Genomic DNA, 24,874 nt, shown 5'->3' on the forward strand with positions numbered 1-24,874 from the left:
TGTATGCATTTATTACGCTTCAGTTTTAGAATCAATCTTTGATGTGAAAGGTGTAGAGACAGTTGTGGAAATTTGTCTTTATTTTAAGTTCTGTTTCATGTTTCCATGTTCTGTAAATGAGTTTGTGGCCAAAATGCAGTCAGGTTGTTATTTATAGATCTTAATCAGATCAGATCCAAGTTCAAAAGTTCCATACACGCCACTAGCGTATATTTTGCGTATACACTGATCAGACATAACTTCATGACCACCTGCTAAATATATGCTTTCAACACATCAACTTTGAGTAAAAAAATGTTCACTTGCTGCCTAATGTATCCCACCCAATAACTGGTGCCATGATGATCAGAGATAATCAGTTTTCACTTTACCGCTCATAATCTTATCCCTGATCAGTGTATATACTGTAATGCATTAAAAAAAAAAAAAAAAGAATGAGAGAAATATGTTGAGTGCACAGCCTACCTGTGAAGGTGGTAAAAAGGAAATGTCAGGAAGATCGATGATATTCAGCTGATAACAGGCTTGGATAAGGAAAAGTGTGGTTTTGTTGAACATGCTCCTGCTGAACACATCTTCAACCAACATTATTCTATTCTCCTCCTGCTTCTTCTTTATTTGCTGAACAATACACTGAGATAGAACTGATTTTAAACCATCATGCCCCAGGAATAAACAGGGCCATTTCCTGTCTAGGTGTTACCCGACCTTTTTATATTATGTGATGAGAAGCTTAAAGTGCATGTAAAAACAACTTGATGTTTGCACCTCTTTTGCACCATTTTATGAGTCATTAAAATTATTTTCCTCATAATTGCACCTGGCTTAAGAAAATCTAAAGGCAAGAGGAATTAGAACATTGATCAATTTAATTGATTTGGTTCCCAAACCTTGAAAAATCTTCATGTAAAAACAAATCAAGAACTTTCAGATAGTCTTTGACACCAAACATCCGAATGGAGAAACAGCATGATATCTGTGACTAACTGTTAGTGGCATCAGTAAAAAAACAAATTAATTGATATATAATCATTAGTAGAGGTTCTATACTTATATTATTTAGAAAGTGAACAATAATTTGTGACCAATATTTGATATGTAGATTGATTTCTCCTCACTAAACTGTTTCTCGAGCACGTTCTCTCAGCTCTACTGCGTACTGCTGCTAAATGAATCGCAACACTACGTGTCCTGAGAGCACCATAGAATACAGATTAACATGGTAGAGGTAGAGCTGCGTCGTCCTGGAAACAACTGGAAAAAAGCGGCTGGTTTTATGTCATATTTTCTTTTTTTGCACTACAAAGACCTGTTTCTGAAATATGTTTGAAGTCAAAAGTCACTTAAATAAATCGATGATCTGCTTTCTGTCTGAACCAAAAGAAAAAGTGAACTATCAGTACCATACTGAAATGCGTAGCATATTTTTACCATTGCGTTGTATTGCATTAAATTGCATTGTGTGGAATCAAATGAAAAAAAAAAAAATAAATCACACAGATCGCACTGCATCGTAACGGGTGAATCGTATCGCATCCCTAGCTGCTTTCTAATGTGTCCTAGAAAGAATTTCACTGTGTTGTACAGTACATGTAGCTCAGGCATTGGCTTTTGGATCAGAAGGTAGTTCAAATCCCACCACCACCAAGCTGCCACTGCTGGGCCCTTGAGCAAGGCCCTTAACCCTCCAATGCTCAGTTGTGAGTCGGTCTTGATAAGAGCATCTGCCGAATGTCGTAAATGTAAAAATTAAAAGCTCCTTTACAATCCGTCAAAACTTCAGCTGGATGAGATACAGCAGAAGAGCAGCTCAACCCACTCCAGGCTTTTTTCTCTGATGATTCTTTTCAGCAAGGCTTTTCCCCACTTACAAAACCATCACTTGATCAATGTTTATGAAAGTGTATTGTGTAAAACTCAGGGTTTCTGAAATATATTTTGGAGAAACTGTACAGAAAAAAAAAAAGAAAGAAATTCCTCTTTTTTATAATAAAGAACATCCATATTTCTTTATTTGCTGCAGTAGATTAGCATTATAGTCATTTACGGATTATGACTTGTTCAATTCAAGCGCTAAACTACATTCAAACAAAACAAAATAAATAAATTACTGATTTAGATCTTTTCAGAGCTGAAATAATTTTAACAGAACAAATTAATTAACAATTAACTGCGGTTTGATAAAAATAAATGCACATTAACATTCAATGCTCCCTTCTTTTTTTAAGGCTGGAATCTCAGACACAAACTGTGTCCTAATTTTTTTTTTTAATGTAAACAACAAACCTGAAAACGCTTTAAACCTCTATCATTCCAAATATGTAACTCTTGCATAAATGTATATTACCTAATATATTATAGTAATACGGACTTCAGCATGATTCGGTAATGTAAGATGTGTGCAGGAAACCGTTTGGCTGGAGAGCCGACGAGGCCACTGAAATCACTTTGAGCAAGCGTTACCACAATGACGCAATAAACCACGCTGAAGGGTTAGTCGAAGGTAAAAAAAGAACTGCTTCCTTACTGACCTATGCTTAGGCGGTTAGTTTGTCCGCTGAAATGTAAGCTAAAATGTCAGCAGACTGTTAGATGGTGTGGTGAGAGCTCAGTACCTTTTAAGCTGAAAGTGTTATGTATGAGATCATTGCCTTTAGAATTTACATAATTCTTCCATTGATTTTTTTATTTGAAGTGGCTACTGCGTCACCCGTCTCTTTATATATATTTATATTAAAACCAACACTCACTCACTCATTTAGTCAGTCAGTCATTCAATTAGTCAGTCAATAACTCACTCAGTGACTGAACCAACACTCAGTCAGTCGATCAGTCAATCAATCAGTCAGTCGATCAGTCAATCAATCAGTCAGTCGATCAGACAGTCAGACACTCAGTCGATCAGACAGTCAGTCAGACGCTCAGACAGTCAGTCAGACGCTCAGGCAGTCAGTCAGACGCTCAGGCAGTCAGTCAGACGCTCAGGCAGTCAGTCAGACGCTCAGGCAGTCAGTCAGACGCTCAGGCAGTCAGACGCTCAGTCAGTCAGACGCTCAGTCAGTCAGACGCTCAGTCAGTCAGACACTCAGTCAGTCAGACACTTAGTCAGTCAGACACTCAGTCAGTCAGACACTCAGTCAGTCAGACACTCAGTAAATAAGTCAGTCAGTCGATCAGACATCTGGCGTTTTCTCCTTTAAAAGCACACATCATATTTCCATGAATAATAAAATCTGAAATTCCTCAAATTAGAACTTGCATGTCAAACCCATTCGAACAATAATAAAGAAAGGAACACAAAATTAATTCTATAAATGCCTCATTGCCTCATCATTTGAGTGGTTCCAGATGGAACAGTTCCAGCATGTCAAGCATCGCCTGTCTGATGTTGTTGCCAAAGCGTTGAGCATCCTGCATGTAAAACATATCCAAAGCACTTCCAATCAATCAACAATCCAGACATTCCTTACTGAAAGTAGCAGTTTTAAAGTATTGATGCTCATGTATTGGGTAAAAAAAAAAAAAAAAAAAAGATCTGGCTCACCGTTTCAGGGCTGGAACACTTGCAGGAGATATGAAAGTTAATGAGGTTTTCTCCCACAATAATATATGCTACTCCGTAACCATCATCGGCCACCTGTCGGAGCAAAGAACGAGCAGCTAAAAACACCTGTAATATATCAGGTCTCAATATGGACATTGGAGGATTCTGTTCAAATTTGGGTTGTTAGAGCATGTGGAGCTGTGAGTGAAAACTTATTGCCAATTAATGATCGACTTTCCAGCTAGACTTCTTGTTCTATTGTTGCAGTTAAAGACCACGATTGATTCTGAATAGCACCATCGTCTATACGTTACCTTTTGTGTTTAAATGTTATATGATTGCACTACATAATATGCAACTTATTTGTTTTTGCTTGCAACTAATACAACATTCCTCTAGCTAATGGTACAATTCTGGCCTAAAATAAGACATTTCAGCATTCCTACTCAGAATTGACTATCAAGCCTCAGTTGTCCATAACTTTTGCTCCTATAATGGAGCAAATTCATGTAAATATTTGATATTTTACTCTTTTTTTTGGTAAATACTCACAAATTATTAAAATATACAGAAATATTCAAGTGTTCATGCACGTTTAATGGCCAAACGTACGAACACCTGACCGTCGTAACCACTTGTGAGCCTTCCCCCAAACTTTTCTCACAAACTTAGAAGCAAACAATTATCTAGAACATCTGCATGATGTACAATTACAAGACTCAACACTCTTAACCCTGAGCAAAGCTCTTAACCCTCTGTGTTCCAGGGCGCTGTGTCATCTCACCCTTTACCCTTTTGACCTGTTAATTTCTCATCACAGGAATTAAAGAATTCAATCCTAAACCTGTTCCAGCATAGCAAAGCTCCATGCACAAAGGAAGCTCGATAAACATATTGTTTTGTTGGCACAGAGCCTTAACCTCAAACCCACTGAAAATATTAAATATGAACAGAAACGGCAGCTGTGTCTTATTACCTCACCTGCTGCAAGTACTCCACATTACTAATGTGGTTTAAAAAAAAAAAAAAAAAACCCACCAACAACTCTATCAAAGCTCAAGGTTTTAAAAAGAGGATGGCATGATGTCCAGATACTTTTGACCAAACAATGTATTGTTTAATATATATGATTAAGATATAATTCTTAAATTATTAGTTTTTTTTTTAAATCCTAATGTTATCCTGGTGTGGGTATAACGTACCACCATCGCCAAATAACCCGATTTTAATAAATAACTGTTTATTCATATAAACATTGACCTGAAAATGACTGCAGAAGACTTACCGGGCCGAAACCACCACCGCTGGAAACAAACTCAGGATGGTTCACCAAATCAAACAGCTCCGGTTGCTGCAGTGGCGTCTGACTGGTAGACAACCTCCACGGCTCAGACAGTACCTGTAAGTGCATCACATAATGTGAAGGTGTGACAGTGCGAGACTGATGTACTGCAATAAAGAATGCAAACGGTCCTGGAAAATTATTATTTTTTTCTTCTATTATTATTCAATTCTAAGTAGAAACTGTTATGCCACATTTTGTAAGGAAATGGGAGAAAAATAACTAAATTATTAAATAAGCGATCACATACGCCATGCCGCTTTCCAAGAGAGAGAAACTGTGTAAAATTGGAAGCATTGGCAAAAAAAAAAAAAAAAAATCCATAGAAATTAGATTACGTAGTTTCTAATTGTAAAACTGTAGATACTTGTGCTACTTTTCCTGCACCTGCCCTGCCAAGCGAATTAATTATTGTATGATAAAAAAATAAAATAGATTTTGTGCTTCAAAATTGTAAGATTACTAGGACACACCAACTGGAGTCAGGTTCATTCTCTGCTTACCTTTTTAAGGAAGGGAGAGTCCTGTTGTAAATACTGTGAGATTACATAGAGACAGAAAAGATGGCGGTCGATGCCTTTCCCGGTCATTGATATTCGGTACATCAGCTGGTGCTTCTCTGCTGCCTGCTTCAGCAGACTTAATTTCTTCTCTCTCTAAGAAAAACAAACAAACCAAAAAAAATGGTCACTGTCACACTAATTATGAGGATACAGAGATTATTGCAAATAATTAGTTTGTTCAACCCTCTACAGGCACATTTGAAGCTCGATTCACCATCGGCTAGTTTATTTCTTTTCTTTTTACCTCGCCAGAATTTTGACATGAAACGCAAGACCAATGCAACTGAACAAAAACAAACAAACAAAAAAAACACTCCTGTCTGTCTGATTTATTAATTATGTTTCCACATTAATCTAACCTACCACTTCTTAGAAGAATTGGAAAATTTACAAGCCATTGCCTATATAAAGATATTTTTATTCGTCTATCTGGTAATTTACTCACATCGTAGAGGGTTATTACCAGTGGTGGACAAAGAACACAAAGTACAAAAGTATTTGCATTCAAAAGTATCTTGCATACTTTGGGTACTTAAGTACCCAAAGTACTATGATTTATTATGGCTATAATGTTCCTATTATCATTTTTGTCACAATCAGTTTATGTGAACAGACTCTAATGTGACTCTCAGCACAATGATCTATTAATAGTATGATATTAATGAGTCAAACACTGATTGATATCTATTTAAAATATCACGAGCACAAAACGTAAAAAAAAAACGCGTAAATAAGGTCACGGGTGTTGTGGCGAGTTTGAGTTTGGAGTTTCTTCCATTATTTATTCCTCTCTAAATGTTCTGTTCGATGTTGAATTGATGCTGAACTGTAAGTTGGTGATGAGGAGATGCACCAAGCGGCAATCAAAACAAGTTCAAAACAGAGCGCGTCCTCAACACTGATTGGTGGATTGCTGCGTGTTTCCCCAGTAGTTTTTATTCGCTCATAAATAAAAAGAAATACTGATTTGGCAAAATGTAGTTGAGTAAGAAAGAAAATATTTGACTTTGAAATGTAGTGAAGTTAAAGTAAAATGATTGGAAATTCTTCAGTTAAGTACAATATACAAAAAAGCTACTTAAGTACAGTTACATGTACTTCTTTGTTGTCCTTCACTGGTTATTAACAATAAAAACCCCTAATTTCTTGCTTCCACCATCTGTTCAATATGCCCTAACTCAATTTACTATTACAAAATCACTGTCAGGCCCAAAAGCGAGCCACAAAAACAAGCACACTTGCAATAACTCTCTCTTCTCATTGTAGATGTTCAAAAATTGGCTGTTGCGGTCAAAGTGCCTCCGATTCATATTTAAATTCAGAGCACTTACAGGATACAGGTTCAGACACTAATTATGCCATGTACTCTTTGGATGTCTGCACCATATAAAATATTAAAGAAGGAGAATCCAAGGATATCTCTTGTGTGTTTTTTTTTTTTTTTAATGGAAGGCATGGTAATTAGGCCAATAAATTCCACTTATGATTGACAGCTACCCTAAAGTATAATGAATAATGAGCAGTATTTAGAGGACAATTCAGGTCTGTAGAATATTTCATGTTGACCAAACATGTTGGGCATAATAAAGTCAAATAAAGTTCTACTATCCCGGGTTGCATGTATATTAAAAAGTTCAATATTTAGAAAAATAATGGAATTGACTGCATGTGAATCAGCCTCTTCAATCCAACCACCATTTCTCAAATATTTCTCATAAGCTCTGAAAAAAGTACACAAATCTTTTTTTCTTTCAATAATAAAAAAAGAATAACTTTCTTTCGACTTCTCCCGTTAGGGGTCGCCACAGCGGATCCTCCGCATGTTTTGATTTGGCACATGTTTTTACACTGGATGCCCTTCCTAACGCAACCCTCCCCATTTATCCGGGCTTGGGACCGGCACTGAGAGTGGCTGGGGTTGGTTCCCTGACCAGGGATCAAACCCGGACCGCAGCGGTGAGAGCGCCGCATCCTAACCACTAGACCACCAGGGGACCTAATAATAAAAAAAATAATAATAAACATAAAACCAAGTGTGAAATGTTAAGATATATTTATATATGCTATAAATCAAACATATATTATATATACATATATACACAGTGAGGAAAATAAGTATTTGAACACCCTGCTATTTTGCAAGTTCTCCCACTTAGAAATCATGGAGGGGACTGAAATTGTCATCGTAGGTGCATGTCCACTGTGAGAGACATAATCTAAAAAAAAAAAATCCAGAAATCACAATGTATGATTTTTTTTTAACTATTTATTTGTATGATACAGCTGCAAATAAGTATTTGAACACCTGTCTATCAGCTAGAATTCTGACCCTCAAAGACCTGTTAGTCTGCCTTTAAAATGTCCACCTCCACTACATTTATTATCCTAAATTAGATGCACCTGTTTGAGGTCGTTAGCTGCATAAAGATACCTGTCCACCCCATACAATCAGTAAGAATCCAACTACTAACATGGCCAAGACCAAAGAGCTGTCCAAAGACACTAGAGACAAAATTGTACACCTCCACAAGGCTGGAAAGGGCTACGGGGAAATTGCCAAGCAGCTTGGTGAAAAAAGGTCCACTGTTGGAGCAATCATTAGAAAATGGAAGAAGGTAAACATGACTGTCAATCTCCCTCGGACTGGGGCTCCATGCAAGATCTCACCTCGTGGGGTCTCAATGATCCTAAGGAAGGTGAGAAATCAGCCCAGAACTACATTAGAGGAGCCGTCATGGTTTGAAATCATGCATGGCACGGAAGGTTCCCCTGCTTAAACCAGCACATGTCCAGGCACGTCTTAAGTTTGCCAATGACCATTTGGATGATCCAGAGGAGTCATGGGAGAAAGTCATGTGTTCAGATGAGACCAAAATAGAACTTTTGGGTCATAATTCCACTAAACGTGTTTGGAGGAAGAAGTTTGATGAGTACCATCCCAAGAACACCATCAGTACTGTGAAGCATGGGGGTGGTAGCATCATGCTTTAGGGGTGTTTCTCTGCACATGGGACAGGGCGACTGCACTGTATTAAGGAGAGGATGACGGGGCCATGTATTGCGAGATTTTGGGGAACAACCTCCTTCCCTCAGTTAGAGCATTGAAGATGGGTCGAGGCTGGGTCTTCCAACATGACAATGACCCGAAGCACACAGCCAGGATAACCAAGGAGTGGCTCTGTAAGAAGCATATCAAGGTTCTGGCGTGGCCTAGCCAGTCTCCAGACCTAAACCCAATAGAGAATCTTTGGAGGGAGCTCAAACTCTGTGTTTCTCAGCGACAGGCCACAAACCTGACTGATCTAGAGAAGATCTGTGTGGAGAAGTGGGCCAAAATCCCTCCTGCAGTGTGTGCAAACCTGGTGAAAAACTACAGGAAACCTTTGACCTCTGTAATTGCAAACAAAGGCTCCTGTACCAAATATTAACATTGACTTTCTCAGGTGTTCAAATACTTATTTGCAGCTGTATCATACAAATAAATAGTTAAAAAATCATACATTGTGATTTCTGGATTTTTTTTTAGATTATGTCTCTCACAGTGGACATGCACCTACGATGACAATTTCAGACCCCTCCATGATTTCTAAGTGGGAGAATAGCAAAATAGCAGGGTGTTCAAATACTTATTTTCCTCACTGTATATATATATTTTAGTAGACAATACCAGTTTCTAACCTTGAATCAGCATTGGACCAATCCTAATAAATGCAATAGATTAAAAAAAATTTTTTTAAATGTTAACAAAATGAAATATCTGGCCACTAACAATTTCAAATACATGAACAAAATTCACAAGCCATTTCTGCTACAGTAAAATTTATTAAATACCTAATAGCTAATTTATACCAATTAATTGCAATTTATCGTTAGCAGAGTTAACTTATCCGTTAAAAGCAATTCAGTCATTTTAGGACCATTCCTAATAAATAATCAATACCAAATTAATTTAAAAAATTTAGAATTTGGTACTGTTTAAACACCTGCATCAAGGACATCATTGCAAAAAGTTTAACTTTCAACCATTGAATCATTCAGTAAACTATTAACACTTAAATTTTGTTAAATTCTTATTTTACAAAGTGCTAGAATATAATCAATAATAATACTGATTTATAATAAACCTAATCTACAATTTCCCAGCAAAGGAAATTCATCAGAAAGGACCTTTGAGATTTCTCAGGATATCACATGGAATCTTTTGGTTTTATTAACTGACTTTAGCAGTAATGATTTTACAGAAGTTTCACAACATGACGACTAGAAGGACTATCAAACATGACTATATAAAGGAGAGAATGTAAGCTGTCGAATAAACAAACAAATCCTAATGTCAACCAATTGCCGTGTTCGTCATTGCCTCATTATAATCCACTGTACATCCTGATAACCATCACATGTACTACAATCAGATCACCAGGTACATTTGACTCTTTTAACACCTGTATTTAACACTCATGATTCAAGATACATGTCTGTACTACACTTTATTGACAAAAAGATTACGGACGCCTGCCTATAAGGCATAATTTGTACGTGCCTTTTAAACATCCCATTCCACATTTATTCCCCATTTGCTGTTGAAAGACCATGAAAGACTCTCTATAGCAGGCCACTCAAGATCTTCCAGTCCAATCCATATAACCCATATGATCAAGTGAAGGGAAAATGTCATCACTTCCAAAAACTGTTTTTTTTGGGAAAGAACCACAAATGCTTGGAAAAGGTAGGTGTCCCGATACCTTTGTCCATATAGTGTATGTCTAAACAAAGCCTAAAGAGCTTTTCTCACTTGTGTTTTTGCAACATAAAAAAAATACAGTATCTATTATTTGTGTAAAATTTGTATAAATGTGTAAAATACCTTAGTCAGTAAAAAGGTTGAGTAACTCTCCCGCACTACAAAAGGCACTTTTTCAATAAGAATACCGAGACAAATTATAAATAATCAAAACTAACATGTAAAACACAAAAAGTGCTTCACTGGTCCTGATTTGAGCGAATGAAAGGATCAGGACTACAATTGTTATTAAGGCGAAATCTTGCAGCAGGCAACCTTTTTTTAAAAAAAAAAAAAAAAAAAAAAAAAAAAAGATCATGTTGCACGGTTTGGTGAGTGGCAGCACAAGCTGATCGTCTGCTTGGCGAAAGAAGTGCGAATGCAGCAGCGTGCTTGGCGAAGACGGTTGTTGTACTCGCAAGAGAGGTGTGGAGTGATGAAGAGGCTTGTTTATCATAAAAAAATGACAGCTTAGTTACATTACGTACCGAACCTTGCAAACGCATCGAAACAGAATAATTCTATCTGTCTAAATGCCAGAGAAGGGGGGTTTGGAAGTTTGAAGTACCGTATCATTGTTGACCATGGCCTTGACAAAGGCACAGGTCTCGTTGGTGCACGATCGCACGGTCTCCGTCCGGCCCTCTCTGAAAAGACGAGTCATGGATGCCTCGTAGGTCAAGCAGAACTTCCCTTTATCCTGAGATGCACAGCGGTGGAGATATGCAAATCATGTATATGAATTTTTTTTTTTTTTTTTTTTTACACAAAAATACCACATACATTAATAATTCACTCATACATTAAAATATTAACAGAGGTAAACTGGTAGTTTTGTGTAAAATTCGCCTTTCCTGTTTTTATTATGCAAATGCCGACTGTGTCCTTTGTAAAAATGCATAAAAATGCAGACAGTGACCTTTGTAATCTCATTCAGAGAATTTTACAATAATAGTGTTGTAGTTATTTATTATTATTATTATTATTAGTGTGAAGTATTACAGAGGTCACTGTATGCATTTTTTTTTTTTTTTTTACAAAGGACACGATCTGTATTATTCAAATTCGGTAGTTTGGGGGAAGAAATGCAAAAAATAAAATTGTCATATTAATATTAACATCTGTTAACATCAAAAAGTTTACATTTCTAAAACAATTTTTAATTAAATGCCTGCTTGGTTAAATGATATATAAAATAACATTTTAGAAATTCTTTTGTATTATATTAACAGTTTAGACTTGTTCGACCTTATTTGAGTACTACAGATGTGTATATAAGTGTGTTTTAAATTAAAAAAAATACGTTTGTGAGGGATCTCAGATTAGATTCAAAAGGATTGCATTCGGTACACACGTACACCGAACCGAAAGCTCTGTAACGAAACAGCTCAGTACGGATATGTGTACTGTTCCCCCCCTAACATTCATCGCTTATCGTTTGCTTACCCTGAAGTGAGCGAGTTGCAAAGCGATCTGAATAAAGGCGTCCGGGCTGGTCTTGCATTTCTTGATCAGTCCTTTACCAAACTCTTGGAAAGGAATAATGGCCATGTCCACATCATCAGCCAAGGCCTGAGCCACGGCCAGGGAGTTGGCAATCATGGTTTGGCACTGTATATTTAAAGAGAAAAAAGAATCAAAAAGAGGAAAAAAATAGTGTGTAGTAGACAAAAAATGAGACTATTTTGGGTTTTTAAGAGGCGACATAACAGAAAAGTAGTGGTAATTATAGTTTTTAACCAAGATTGCATAAGTCTCCTTTTTTAAGAGGGAACTTTCTTATAGCTGTAAATGACAAATGGCTCAGGGGTGAATCGAATATTCATGAAGTATTATTTTCGTTTTTTACTATGATTTGTAGCAATAACAGTCCACTTGTTACTAAACCCTGTTGTACAAAGATGTGAGATTGTTTGTGATGTACATCAGGAGGGATGTTCCACTGTAGTCTTTGAGGTCCAGGGAGGTTGCGGTGAGGCTGTCCTTTACAATGGCGGTCTTCTGTGTATCCCAGTTTAATAGCATCAGTCGACAGCACATGCTTAAAAGAATAAATACAAAATAAATAAAACGTAAATATGTAAAAGTAAAGTTATACTGATGAAAATATGCTATATGATCATAATTTTATAATGTAGTACATACATGACATGATCGATTATGTACGTACATACCTCCCAAAGATGGCCTATAATTGGAGCATCAGCCCAGCTGTGCTCCGCGTTCAGGCCGATTGTTCCGTTCTTGTAGACGATCAGGTTGAAAGACTTGTCAAACCACCTGAACGGAAAAGGCCGAAGATGTGAGTCATGCCAAGCAAGCAGGTACAAGTTGGTGGCACTGTTTATCGAAGTAGAAGATTTACCTGTCATAGCACTTGCCATGCAGGAGGGATTTACCAAAACTGTGCAAGGATTCATAGGGGTTTTTTGGATCATGATGCTGCTCGGTGTCGTCCAGAGTGACGAAGAATGCTGCCTTCTCAATAGCATCAAGGCTTTGCCTGTTCTTTCCCTGTCTAAGGTAGGCGTCACGGGCGCATGCCCAAGGCACCCTGACACACAAAATAAAAAAAATGCATAGAGAAACCACACAAAGCATCGATACTGTGGGGTCTAACTGATAAAACATGTTTAATGTAGGGGTGGGCAATATGGCAAAAAAAATTAAATAAATCTTTTTTTTTTTTTTTTTTTTATGTTTGACCAATTCACGAAATATATTTTAAATTGTATGTGTAACTAATCAACCTAAAACTACTACATGACTGTGATTCTTTATTAGTAATTTAAAAAACCATCTAATTAAGGAACCTTGTATTTTTTGTCAAGTGGTACACAAGGCGTAAATAAATGTTAAACAATTTATTTGGTTAAACATCTTTGAAGAAGATTTGAATGAAATATGAAAGGAAATATTTTGCAATTTAAATTAAACATTAAACATTTAAATATTTATTTAAATATTTGTATTTATTTCTAAATAAATAAACTTTATTTATTTTACAGATTAAGAAAAAACCCATTTTATCCAATTTAAAGATTATTTCAGTCAAAAAAAAAAAACCCGTATAATTACAATTACAACAATTACAACCGATCATCTTGGTGTCTTTGTTGCAAAATACTGGAATAAATTAGCGGTGTTGCCACTACTCGTTATAACGGACTTTCGACATATTTCGCATTTGACAAAAGTTTGACCTCTCAAATCTGAACCGTTTCCAAACCGCAGAGGAAGCGTTACTACCTTTCTTTATGACAAGGTCATCCTGATGTAAAGAACCATCCGTCTCCATGATGTTATGACGCTATGTCTACATTACATTCCTACATAGAATGCCCTCACATGTGAGCAGTTAATCCGGTGCGCCATCATGTGGTCAGAAAATATTGTCATAATTATTCTAAAAAAATAAAAAAAAAAATCTTACATTTGAATTATTTGAAAACATTTAATCCTATAGAAAAGCCCTATTTTAATGTAACAGTTATGCAACCTCATTCTCAACGAGTTGCAACAATGTAAGTAAGTGGTCTCCACATACTATACAGTTACCTGTCTCCTGCAGTCAGGGCAGCCAGTTTTTCCTCTCCAGGCTGGGGTTCTGAGGTGTCTGCAAGGATCCTCTCAATCTGCTGTTCGATCTCTCGTGGCAAGAGCAGACGTCCGTCGTAAAACATGCTCACCTTGAAATAGCGCCCTTTGTGGTATACCACAATATGCCTGCTGTCGGACACATGCTGGAGGGAATCTACACTCATGGGAGAAAATAAAATGGTGGTTCAAAACTGGTCCAAAAAAGTACCAGGCATAGTGAATAGCAAAATGGCAGAAGCATGAATTTTTTTAGAAAATGAATGCAATTATAGACACAACAAGCCACTGGACTGGAAATGCAGGAATGGTAAATAGGTCTAGACTTTCGTTTCTGTATATGAAGTCGTTGTGTTTTTTATTTCCTCTGAAAAATCATGTTCAATTTACTATAACTCTAAAAAAATTTGAATTTTGAAAAAAATAATAATAAAATTTGAATTTAAACTCAATATTAAAACAAATGTCTGACCTTTTGAGGGGTTATATATGATTCATGGTTATAAAAGAAAAAAGTAATCATATTTAGGTGATATATTCATTTTGGGGAAAGTATCAATTATAGGAAAGTGTTATTATACAATGTTCACTCCTTTCCATTTGCCACAGCGGAACAGGTTCCATAGATTCAACCAGGATTAGATTAAACAAGTACATTTGCTGATTTAATAAAGCACTTTTGAGCTACTAATTACAGTAGACATGACAATCATTGAGTAAAAAGTGTAAGAGGACACACCAGATGTAGGGCAAGGAGGTATAAAAGTGGCTCAAAAGTTTGCTTAAGCATGAGGACTGTGCCATGCGGGTTCTGTACCTGTCTCTATGCCTGGAATGCGACTGGTGTTGAACATGCGCTCATACTGTGATGAGCACATAGGAATAGTGTTTTGTATCAAAAGCTGAAAAGAAAAGCAAAAAAAGGTCAAAAAAAATGTGTGGTGGCCTTTATTCCCTATATTTCTATAGACTTTCTCACCAACAGACCTCAATCTGTTAGGTTGGGCAAACGGGTATCCTCAACCCTCAATCTGAACACTGGCATCCCACAGGGCTGTGTTCTGAGCCCAATACTCTACTCCCTGTTCACCCATGACTGTCCTGCTCTGTATAACTCCATCTTTATCAAGTATGCAGACGACACCACCATCGGCCAGATCAGCAAACACGACGAATTGGCCTACAGGGAGATCCGAAGCCTGACTGCATGGTGTGCCATCAATAACCTGACCCTCAACGCCATGAAGACTAAAGAGTTCTTCGTGGACTTTCAGAAATCTGACAACAGGAGACATTTCCCAGTCTACATTAATGGAACTGAAGTAGAGCGAGTCTCCAGCTTTAAGTTCTTGGGAGCTCAGATCTCTGAGGATCTGTCCTGGTACCATAACACTTCAGCTCTGGTTAGTAAGGCACAACATTGCCTGTACTTTCTGAGGAGTTTTAAGAAAGCTCATCTATCCCCAGGGATTTTAACAAGTTTCTACCACTGCATCATCGAGAGCATCCTGACACCCTCAATCACTGTATGGTACGGAGGCTCCACTGTCACGTTGTCTATATCTGATGCAGGAAAGCTCATCCATGCATTAATAACCTCCAGTTTGGACTATTGTAATGTATTAATAGGTGGTTGTCCTGCATCATTTATAAACAAGTTACAGTTTGTCCAGAATGCAGCAGTCAGAGTTCTCACAGGGTCGAGAAAATATGACCATATAATCACAATCTTATCATCCCTAAACTGTAACCTGTTAAGTTTCAAATCGACAACAAACTACTGCTACTTACTTACTAAGGCCTAAATGGTTTGGCTCCCATGTATCATTCCGTTCTTCTAACACGCTAAAATCCATCACACTCCTTGAGATCTCAAAACTCCGGAGTTCTAGAAGTTCCTTGAATAGCAAAGTCCACTAAAGACGGAAGAGCATTCTCACATTAAGCTCCTAAACTTTGGAATAGTCTTGCTGACAGTGTTCGTGGCTCAGACACACTCTCCCAGTTTAAGTGCAGAAGTTTTAAATATGCATCTTTTTAGCGAGTCCTATACATAACACACATCACATATCCTAACCTTGTGCTTCAGTACATCTGATCACATGCGCATTATTAACTTGTGCTTGTAATATCATGAACAGCAGCTACGCTAATTCCTCTCCACTGCTTCTCTTTCTCTACCCATCCCGAGGCATCCTGAGATTGCTACAGCCAAAGTCACGCCCCACCTCATGAAGATTGTGGACCTTTAAAAAAGTAGATGCCGACCCGGCAAACATCCCGAACCATCTAGAGACGTACCGGCACCATTTGGATCCCACTTCATGTTAAGTTTGGACATTGGACCTCTTTGAGTGTTTAAAGGACATTACTTATAATCTGACACTCTGGTGCTCATGTTAGTTCTCACTCTCCAGTGTTCTGTATTGTTTTAAAGACTATAATCACATTTTTGATATCACCCAAATGAGGATGGGTTCCCCTTTTAAATCTGTTTCCGCTCAAGGTTGCTGTGTCCCTGTACTATGCAATGACTATAAAGTTGTATCTATCTGTCTGTCTGGGTTATGTAGCTAATAAATTTCTCTGTCAATCTTAGGGTACGGTGCAGTGAAGGAAGTCTGAACTCAGTCGGTCAAAATAGAGGGAGAAGGATCCAACTAAAAAACAAAAAAAACAAAAGCAAACAAACACACACAAAAAAGGATATGACGGAGGAATGGAATGGCAAATGAGAAGAACTCCTGTACCACCAGGAGACTACAGGGTATTAAATGATCTCAATGAGCTACTGCAGGCAGCCAAAACTGATTGATCTTACCCCTCTCCTGGCCTGGGATACGGCTGGTATTGTACAACCGCTCCCACTGGGCCGAACAGAATGGTACCCTGTTTGCTAGCGCAAAGAGCTGCGCCGCCGTGAGTGCAATGTCAGGAAAGCATGAAACGGAAAAACCAGCAGAAAAACTCAGTATAAAATCTAAACAAATCTGCAAAAAAACCTCCCGTTACATAAATCTAAACGATCGAGTCGGATCACTGTCGCATGCATTTATATGTATAATGGGGTAAGAAACCGCATTATCAAAGACTATTCTCGCAAAGTCAAGCCTATTGTTTGGTTAGTGTGTCTTTAAGCCCACAAAAATAAATAAATAATGCTATGTTATTACAGCTTATTACAAGTTATTTCACATCTCTGCCAACATGTTCTAACCGGTTTAATCTGAGCTCGGTCCAGCATCCTGCGGTACAGCATGATGGAATGGATGGTGTTACCGGCCCTCGCTGCCTGATAATTCGTGGGGAAAACATACAGGAAGTCCTGGAGGGAGAAAATAATTTGAATAAATGAATAAATTAGAATAAACAGTACACAAAAAACCTCAGAGCATCCTCAAGCATAGGACTTCACTTACCATAGCGTAATAGTTGCTGTTAACCATAATTGGGTTACGGCTTCTAAGATAGATGTACTCCTCCCACCAATCACTGACCTGAAATAAAGGTATCGATAAAAATGTCATGAACGAATGCATGAAGGAGCATATATTTTTTTTCATTTGACGTGAATTTATAAACCAAATCTATGGTGATAAACCAATTATAAAATAAATGTCTTTATTGCTAATTGAAACATGCCTTCAAGAAAATGTCTATCAAAAATCATTGATGGATTTTACGGGTGTAACGGTAAAGAAAAATCATTGTTCAGTGCATTTTGTTCTGGCAAATTTCGCTACAGTTAAGAAGAAGAAATGCAAATGATAAAAATGCTGTTCCTTTTTCTTTTTTTTCTTTTATTAACTTTGTATATTTTTATTATTATTATTAACATTTGTAAAAAATCAACACATTTTTAAAATCAATAAAAAAATATAATAATAATAATAAATATATATATATATATATATATATATATATATATATATATATATATATATATATATATATAAAATAAAATGAATCAAATTAATGCTTAATGCTTCTTTATTCTATTAATTAAATTGAGCACAAATTCAATTGATAAAATAAAATTCAATAAATGGATAAAATTGATGAAACAAAATTTAATACATTTTCGTTTTAAGAGAAATTATTTTTATTCAGATTTTCATTCTGGAAACAAAGAATAGCCTATTGATATTTTAAAAGAAGGACAAATCCAGACCTTTAAATCATATATATCCAAAAAAAAAAAAAAAAAAAAAAAAAAAAAAAAAGAAATATATATATATATATATATATATATATATATATATATATATATATATATATATATATATATATATATATATATATATATATACACAGTACAGACCAAACGTTTGGACACACCTTCTCATTCAAAGAGTTTTCTTTATTTTCATGACTATGAAAATTGTAGAGTCACACTGAAGGCATCAAGGGCTATTTGACCAAGAAGGAGAGTGATGGGGTGCTGCGCCAGATGACCTGGCCTCCACAGTCACCGGACCTGAACCCAATCGAGATGGTTTAGGGGTGAGCTGGACCGCAGAGTGAAGGCAAAAGGGCCAACAAGTGTCATGCATCTCTCGGGGAACTCCTTCAAGACTGTTGGAAGACCATTTCAGGTGACTACCTCTTGAAGCTCATCAAGAGAATGCCAAGAGTGTGCAAAGCAGTAATCAAAGCAAAAGGTGGCTACTTTGAAGAACCTACAATATGACATTTTTCAGTTGTTTCACACTTTTTTGTTATGTATATAATTCCATATATAATTCCATGTGTTAATTCATAGTTTTGATGCCTTCGGTATGAATCTACAATTTTCATAGTCATGAAAATAAAGAAAACTCTTTGAATGAGAAGGTGTGTCCAAACTTTTGGTCTGTACTCTCACTCTCACTCTCACTCTCACTCTCACTCTCACTCTCACTCTCACTCTCTCTCTCTCTCTCTCTCTCTCTCTCTCTCTCTCTCTCACACACCCACAAACAATATACAGACAAGTTTGAGGATACCTGACCAAAAAAAAAAACACAAAGATTTTTTTTTTATGTGTTGGATGTTGGAGTGTGTTTGTGGAGATTAGTGATCAGGTACTGATGTAGGGTGAGGAGGTGCCTGGGGTGCAATCAACGATCTAATTTATCCCAAAGGTGTTCAGTTGAGGTCAGAGCTCTATAGTAAGCCACTTAAGATCTTCCATTTCAACCCATTTAAGGTGTGCACAAAGCCATTGTGATGCAAAAACAGGTTTGGGTCTCCTAGTTCAAGTGAAATTGAAAGCTATTGCAGTAAAAACTTCTATACAATTTTGTGCCTTAAACTATGTGGGGAAGAACCAAAAATGGTCGGACAATTAGGTGTCCTAATACTTTTGTCCATATGTGTGCGTGTTAAAACTTACATAATTAGTGGCCCACAGTGACTTTAACTTCAAGTACCACTGGAGTTTGGGAGCCAGAGTCTTCTGAAAGTCTAAAGCAAGTTCCTCCATCTTTTTGTACTCCTTGTCGTCCAGGAGAGGGCGAACAGACTCCAGATACTGTGGATATGAGGGTTTTAGTCATTAACCGCAACAGCACTTTCAAACATATCTCCAGTATTTCATCAGGAAATGATGCAATTCTGCACTTTCAAAACACACTCTGCTATTATGAATGAAACCGGAGTGTATTCTTGGTTACCAGGTGATGCCTGCATTCACACATCAGTTCCAACACAAGAGCTAGTTTAGAAATACGGCTTTAAACTGCGTGCATTTTAGTGGGTTAATGAACACCACACACAATGTACCTTATATTTTTTTAGAGATAAAATACCACGGTAAAAACCACTGCTGTGTCTTTACAAACCCATCTGCAAAAATTATAATTGTGATTCAAATGATGATTAAACAACTGGCAAATTCAAACAATCAGCTGACTAAGGAAATATTATCGTGTGTTAATGTTTTTAAAGTGTTGCACTTACTCGTTTCATCGTGTCTTTCACAGAGGGCACGGGCAGATTAGGCAGAGACGTCTGGAAGCTATACAGATTTGGTGTCTGCATGCCAGAGAAAATCTTCACGAGTAGCTATAAATGCAGAATTAAAAAAAAATCATAAAATGTACAGCAAAAAAACAAACAAACAAAAAACTATACACTATATGGTCAGGGCCACTATATAGAACTGACTTTTCAGGCCATATGTAGTTCTTCCCCAAACTGTTAATAGGATGGTTTTATACAATACATTTTGCCTTGACTTGAACATCTAGCAGCAAATCTCTTCAAAAGAGTGGATGTTATTATAAGAGCAAATGGGGACTAAATGGGAAATATATATATATATATATATATATATATATATATATATATATATATATATATATATATATATATATATATATATATATATATATATATATATCTTATTGTCAGGTGTCCACAAACTGATGACCAAGATTTGCACTTATGATATTTTTCTATATTTAAACTCGTATGTATTAATATTGTGCAACGTTATCACTTATGTTACAGCAACAATTTTATTACAGCCTTTATTATATAAATTATAATGCATGATAAATAAAGTCTGTGACTCGCCTGCACTAACTGTCACAGCTATGCTGATATAGCCAGATCCTTCTGAACAATCTTGTGGTGTGGTATTAATCTGATATAATTTACAAAATAATACTTTTGTGGGTGTGGGAGATATCTAAAGACTCTGCCTCTGGGTTCCACTACAACTTTAACTAGTTGTCACAAAAAATAAAACCATTCTATTACTGTCTACAAACAACCACAACCTCCCGACCTGAAATACTCACCAGCCAGATGCGTGATTTCCAGGATAAAGAGCTGTGACGCTCACTCATCCAGCCATGCCAGGACAGCAGCCACTTCAGCATGCTTCTCATGCTGAATATGATGACCACCCACAACCCTGTGCCCACCATAATGCCCCCGACTCTGCTCTGGTTGTCCAGGGACATGTATTTACTGCAGTAAGAAGAAGAGACATAGCGGATCTGAGAGTCGGGACACATATTAGAGAACGTCGACCAATCACGGGTGTTTACCGATAACGACAGCGATGTTGGATCGTGCTTGCCGATAACGATTAATCAACCAATTTTTTAAAATAGATACTTGATACAAAATAAATAAATAACAAACATAACAGTTCACGTAAAATAGTACTGAACTTTATTACAAAAATTATATAGTAGTGAAGTATGAAAAATGTGCAAAATAAAATAAATATGAATATTAGTAATTAAAATATATAATTTATTACCTTACTGGGGTGTATTTTCCAATTTTGAGGAAGAGACCTAAGGAGGGGTCCACTTGAGCGTATTTTGCCCTTCCCATGTACCCTGCAAGCACCAGCATCAGTCCTGGGGCGCTGCCTGGGTACACGCCAGTCATAATGCCATTCTGGGGACACATTTATATAAGAGGACATCAGCTTTCCATAAAACATCAAAGAAATGATTTCAGATATGAAAATAAAAAAAGCTTTTAATCTGTGCCATATAGAGAGGAAATATAAATACTTCTATACTATATATAGATTTAATCAATGATGGAGGTATAGAAGTATTTATATCTCTTCTCTATATGGCACAGATTAAGAGCTTTTTGTTTTTTAACACACATCATAACAAAGGAAGGGAAAGTAAATAAGATTGTGGTGAGACCAGACAAAAGAAGGTGGAGCTGGAGGTAGCAGAGCTGAAGATGCTGAGATTTGCATTAGGAGTGACGACGATGGACAGAATTAGAAATGAGTTTAATAGAGGGACCGTGCACCGAGGCACAATTGAGATGATTTGTTTATGTGCAGAAAAGGGACATGGGGTATGTCGGTAGGAGAATGCTGAGGTTGCAGGTGTCAGACAGGAGAAAAAAGAGGAAGGCCAAGGAGAAGGTTTATGGATGTGGTAAGGGAAGGGTAGTTGGTTTGAAAGAGGTTGCTGTGGTGACCCCTAACGGGAGATGATGATGATTACACATCGCAACAACAAAGAGTTTAACAACTGTATTATGATCTCTGGATCACTTTTTTTTGTAGCCACTTGCTCATATCTTCTTTTTTCTTCAATTGGAAATCACTCTGCAGCTGAAGATGGCTACATTCAAACAGCCTAAGGATCTACAAGGTTACCATGGAAGGTTAAACTTAGGAACGATGCGGTTGAATTTGTACTATGATTAATGTGAATGGTTTGTTACAATGGTCTGAAGTTTCAATTGCCATGAAGAGTTTGCCTTTAAGTGTCCATTAGTGAACAGTCGATAAGAAACCTGGTTCTCACCAGGTTTCTTCCTCATTCCATGTCAGGGATTTTTTGCCACTGTCGTTACTGGCTTGGTCATTAGAAATTAATGTACAGGGACTAATTTATGGCACTAAAATGTAAATGAATTTCTGTAAAGCTGCTTTTGGACAATGTGCATTGTTAAAGTTGCTACACAAATTATATTGATTCAAGTGAATTGAATACAGTGTCCTGTAAATGTGGCACTATTTGAAAGCTGCAGTGAAAAAACATTCAACTAAACTGAAGTATAGGTTAAAATTTGTGCAGGAACAGTGTGCAGATCTAATAGGAAAAGAGGTTTTTACCATGTACTAGTCTGAAAGGTTTGCATACTTATGCAAGCAACATTTTTCAGGGTGTTTTTTTCTAGAACAACCTGTTGAAGCATAATTTATGCACATACTTCCTGAAACTCGATAGACTTTAAAAGGCTATTCAAATCTTTTGCAAGTGAATGGAAACAATGCCATTTCAATACTGATCTGAGTTCTCTCTGAATGGTCACATGACCAAATACTCCCTAATGCATTTCACATGCCATTTTTTTACTTTGTCACGTCTAAGCGTACACAGTATGACATCTGGTGATGAAAAAATTAAAAATATTGAGCATTTATATGTTGCAGTCTAATAAAGTGCAGCCGTGCCATTTGAAATATGTGTGTGCATTTCTATAACGTACAATCAATATCACCCCTGTGCAAAAACTCACGGTTACTTTAAACCCATACATATTTACTTTCAAATGCATACATAACCCCAGTTTTCTGAATGCAGTTTTCCAGGTTTCGCAATGAACCCCAATCGATCGGCCCTTCTGAGAACAGAGAGATATGCAGGACGTTTGTTGGTACCTTGAAGCGGATGAACTTCTTCTTCCACGAATGGAGGCCTGACAGGTAGACCTGCCGCAGGGCTTCATGGCTTAGCTGCAAGTCGATTCCATCAGGGGAGACAGTGAACTGAAAGGCCACGGCTTGGTGAGCTTCTGCCATGCTGACTGGGTCACAGGGACACCTTGAGCAAATTAAACACTATGCTGGAGGAAATAGAGGAAGAATTTAAAAAGTAAAAAACAATTAATGCATGATCAGGCTTGTGCATGTCAAAAGAACGGTGATGATTTCTTTAATATGCACACAGTCAGGGGTGCAAAAACTTTTTTCTATTGGTATGAACAGTAATAAAGCATGCCATAAAGAACACTGCTTCTCGAAGTACATGCTTTTATGATTCGATTTTAAATGCATACAGGTGCATGTTTTTGGCTCAATTTCTTCATATAGTGCTGGTTATATAACTTTGTATAAATAGTCTTAATAATATTCTTGATACATATTAACTCTGCTTCGTGTTAATGACACGTTATCAATCTAAATTAGTGTGCTCCGTGTGCACGTGACTGATCAAGCTCTGAAAGTCACATTGAATGACCGGAGCTCTCTAGTAAAATGCAAGCAAAGTGCGAGCAAACTACAACGAGCAAAGCCACAAACAATATTATAAAAAAAATGCAATATAATTACTGTGTCTAATGATCACTAAGACGTCCTATCACAAATCCCTGACGCTTGCTAATTAGGATGCTAGCTAAACGGCTAGTCAGCACTGTCCGCCATCTTTGTTTACTCTCTATATGAAGAACGCAGCGCTCACCTTCACGCGCGATGACAGGCTCAAGCATTCACATTTACCTGATATTTTCTCAGTCTTGGAAGACACGACGATGTCCAGGTCTATGTCCTGCCCCGTCCCTGATGCCCTCTGGCTAATAATTATTCACCAGGAGCATCCAGGCTGACACATACCGATTACGCTGAAAACCGCATACTAGCACACTAAGCAGTACGCAAAGTACGTAAGCCAGCGCCACACTACAGCCCGAAGTACGACGTATAGAGGAAACGGTCGAATACCGATTACCCATACGCTTACTAGATAGGTGCACTATAGCCTGCATTAGGTAAGGGCTCACACGCCCCTTTCTAGTGCACTTTGTTTATAGTACAGGGTTTGTTTAGATTAAACCTTGCTCTGACAAGAAAAAAAAAAACTAATCGCCCCCTAGTGGCTGAAGTGATTTATTTAAGATGAACATAAAAAAAAGAATAACAATAATAACAGTAACAACAATAATAACAACAAAAAAAAAAACTAATAATACAAATAATTACGACAATAATAGTATTATTATTATTTATTTATTTATTTTATAAAAATAATTTTAATACTGTTATAAATCAGATAAAAATAAAATCACAAGAAAGAGGCTTCAAAATGATGGTAATGATGATGATGATGATGATGATGATGATGATGATGATGATGATAATAATAATAATAATAATACTTATTTTTTACAATTATTATTGTAATTATGATCAAAATAAGAAGAAGAAAAAGAACAATAACAATTATAATAATAATGTTATAAATCATGAAATTCGTTCTTCATATATTCCAGCTGATTAAGAAGATGGGGTCAGAGCACGTGGTCAGCCATGATACAAACCTGTAGTAGAGAGGGTTAAGGGCCTTGCTTAAGGGCCCAATATTGGAAGCTTGGCAATACATTGTCCCAAAGCAGCTTCCCAGGGGTAAAATTTTAATTGATTAAATCGTGCTTAAAAGATTAATGCCTATACATTTATCCCTAATAAACGAGCTAGTGGTGACTGTATTAATAAATAATTCCCTGAGTCCGCAAGAGGAAGAAACCCAGACTCCTCAGCTGCACAGAGTGACTCCAATTGAAGAAAACTT

The 24,874-nt window shown here is 36.9% G+C and overlaps 1 protein-coding gene across 4 annotated transcripts; it reads right to left on the bottom strand.

The window, feature by feature from the left end:
* Nucleotides 1-1,980: 1,980 nt before the first annotated feature.
* On the bottom strand, nucleotides 1,981-24,174 carry cpt1aa (carnitine palmitoyltransferase 1Aa (liver)). 4 transcript variants are annotated; one of them, XM_083549938.1, is made up of 19 exons: nucleotides 23,806-24,174; nucleotides 22,966-23,150; nucleotides 21,082-21,224; nucleotides 20,612-20,783; nucleotides 19,767-19,871; nucleotides 19,201-19,338; nucleotides 17,246-17,323; nucleotides 17,044-17,151; nucleotides 14,644-14,728; nucleotides 13,788-13,983; nucleotides 12,595-12,783; nucleotides 12,404-12,509; nucleotides 12,154-12,270; nucleotides 11,676-11,840; nucleotides 10,798-10,929; nucleotides 5,390-5,542; nucleotides 4,830-4,943; nucleotides 3,545-3,637; nucleotides 1,981-3,411 (listed from the first exon to the last, which is right to left on the bottom strand). In XM_083549938.1, exons 2-19 carry the CDS (start codon nucleotides 23,104-23,106, stop codon nucleotides 3,331-3,333), a joined length of 2,316 nt encoding a protein of 771 aa, XP_083406064.1. In that variant the 5' UTR covers nucleotides 23,107-23,150; nucleotides 23,806-24,174; the 3' UTR covers nucleotides 1,981-3,330. The 4 variants fall into 4 exon arrangements, with proteins under 4 accessions (XP_083406064.1, XP_083406062.1, XP_083406065.1 ...); XM_083549936.1 differs by lacking the exon at nucleotides 14,644-14,728 and adding an exon at nucleotides 16,648-16,735 and having other exon boundaries at nucleotides 23,806-24,125; XM_083549939.1 differs by having other exon boundaries at nucleotides 23,638-24,046.
* Between the last annotated feature and the right edge of the window lie 700 nt (nucleotides 24,175-24,874).

This window comes from Silurus aristotelis (genome assembly GCF_946808225.1).
Source record: "Silurus aristotelis genome assembly, chromosome: 9".
Classification (NCBI taxonomy): Eukaryota; Metazoa; Chordata; class Actinopteri; order Siluriformes; family Siluridae; genus Silurus; species Silurus aristotelis.

Bases quoted from the DNA above. Each gene is read 5' to 3' on its own strand.
- cpt1aa (XM_083549936.1), bottom strand. From the start codon at position 23,106: ATGGCAGAAGCTCACCAAGCCGTGGCCTTTCAGTTCACTGTCTCCCCT. The intron at 19,872-20,611 runs GTGAGTATTTCA...CTGCATTTATAG, and splicing joins GGAAATCACGCATCTGGCTG to CTACTCGTGAAGATTTTCTC. The intron at 5,543-10,797 runs GTACTTCAAACT...TGTTTTTCTTAG, and splicing joins CCATGGTCAACAATGATACG to AGAGAGAAGAAATTAAGTCT.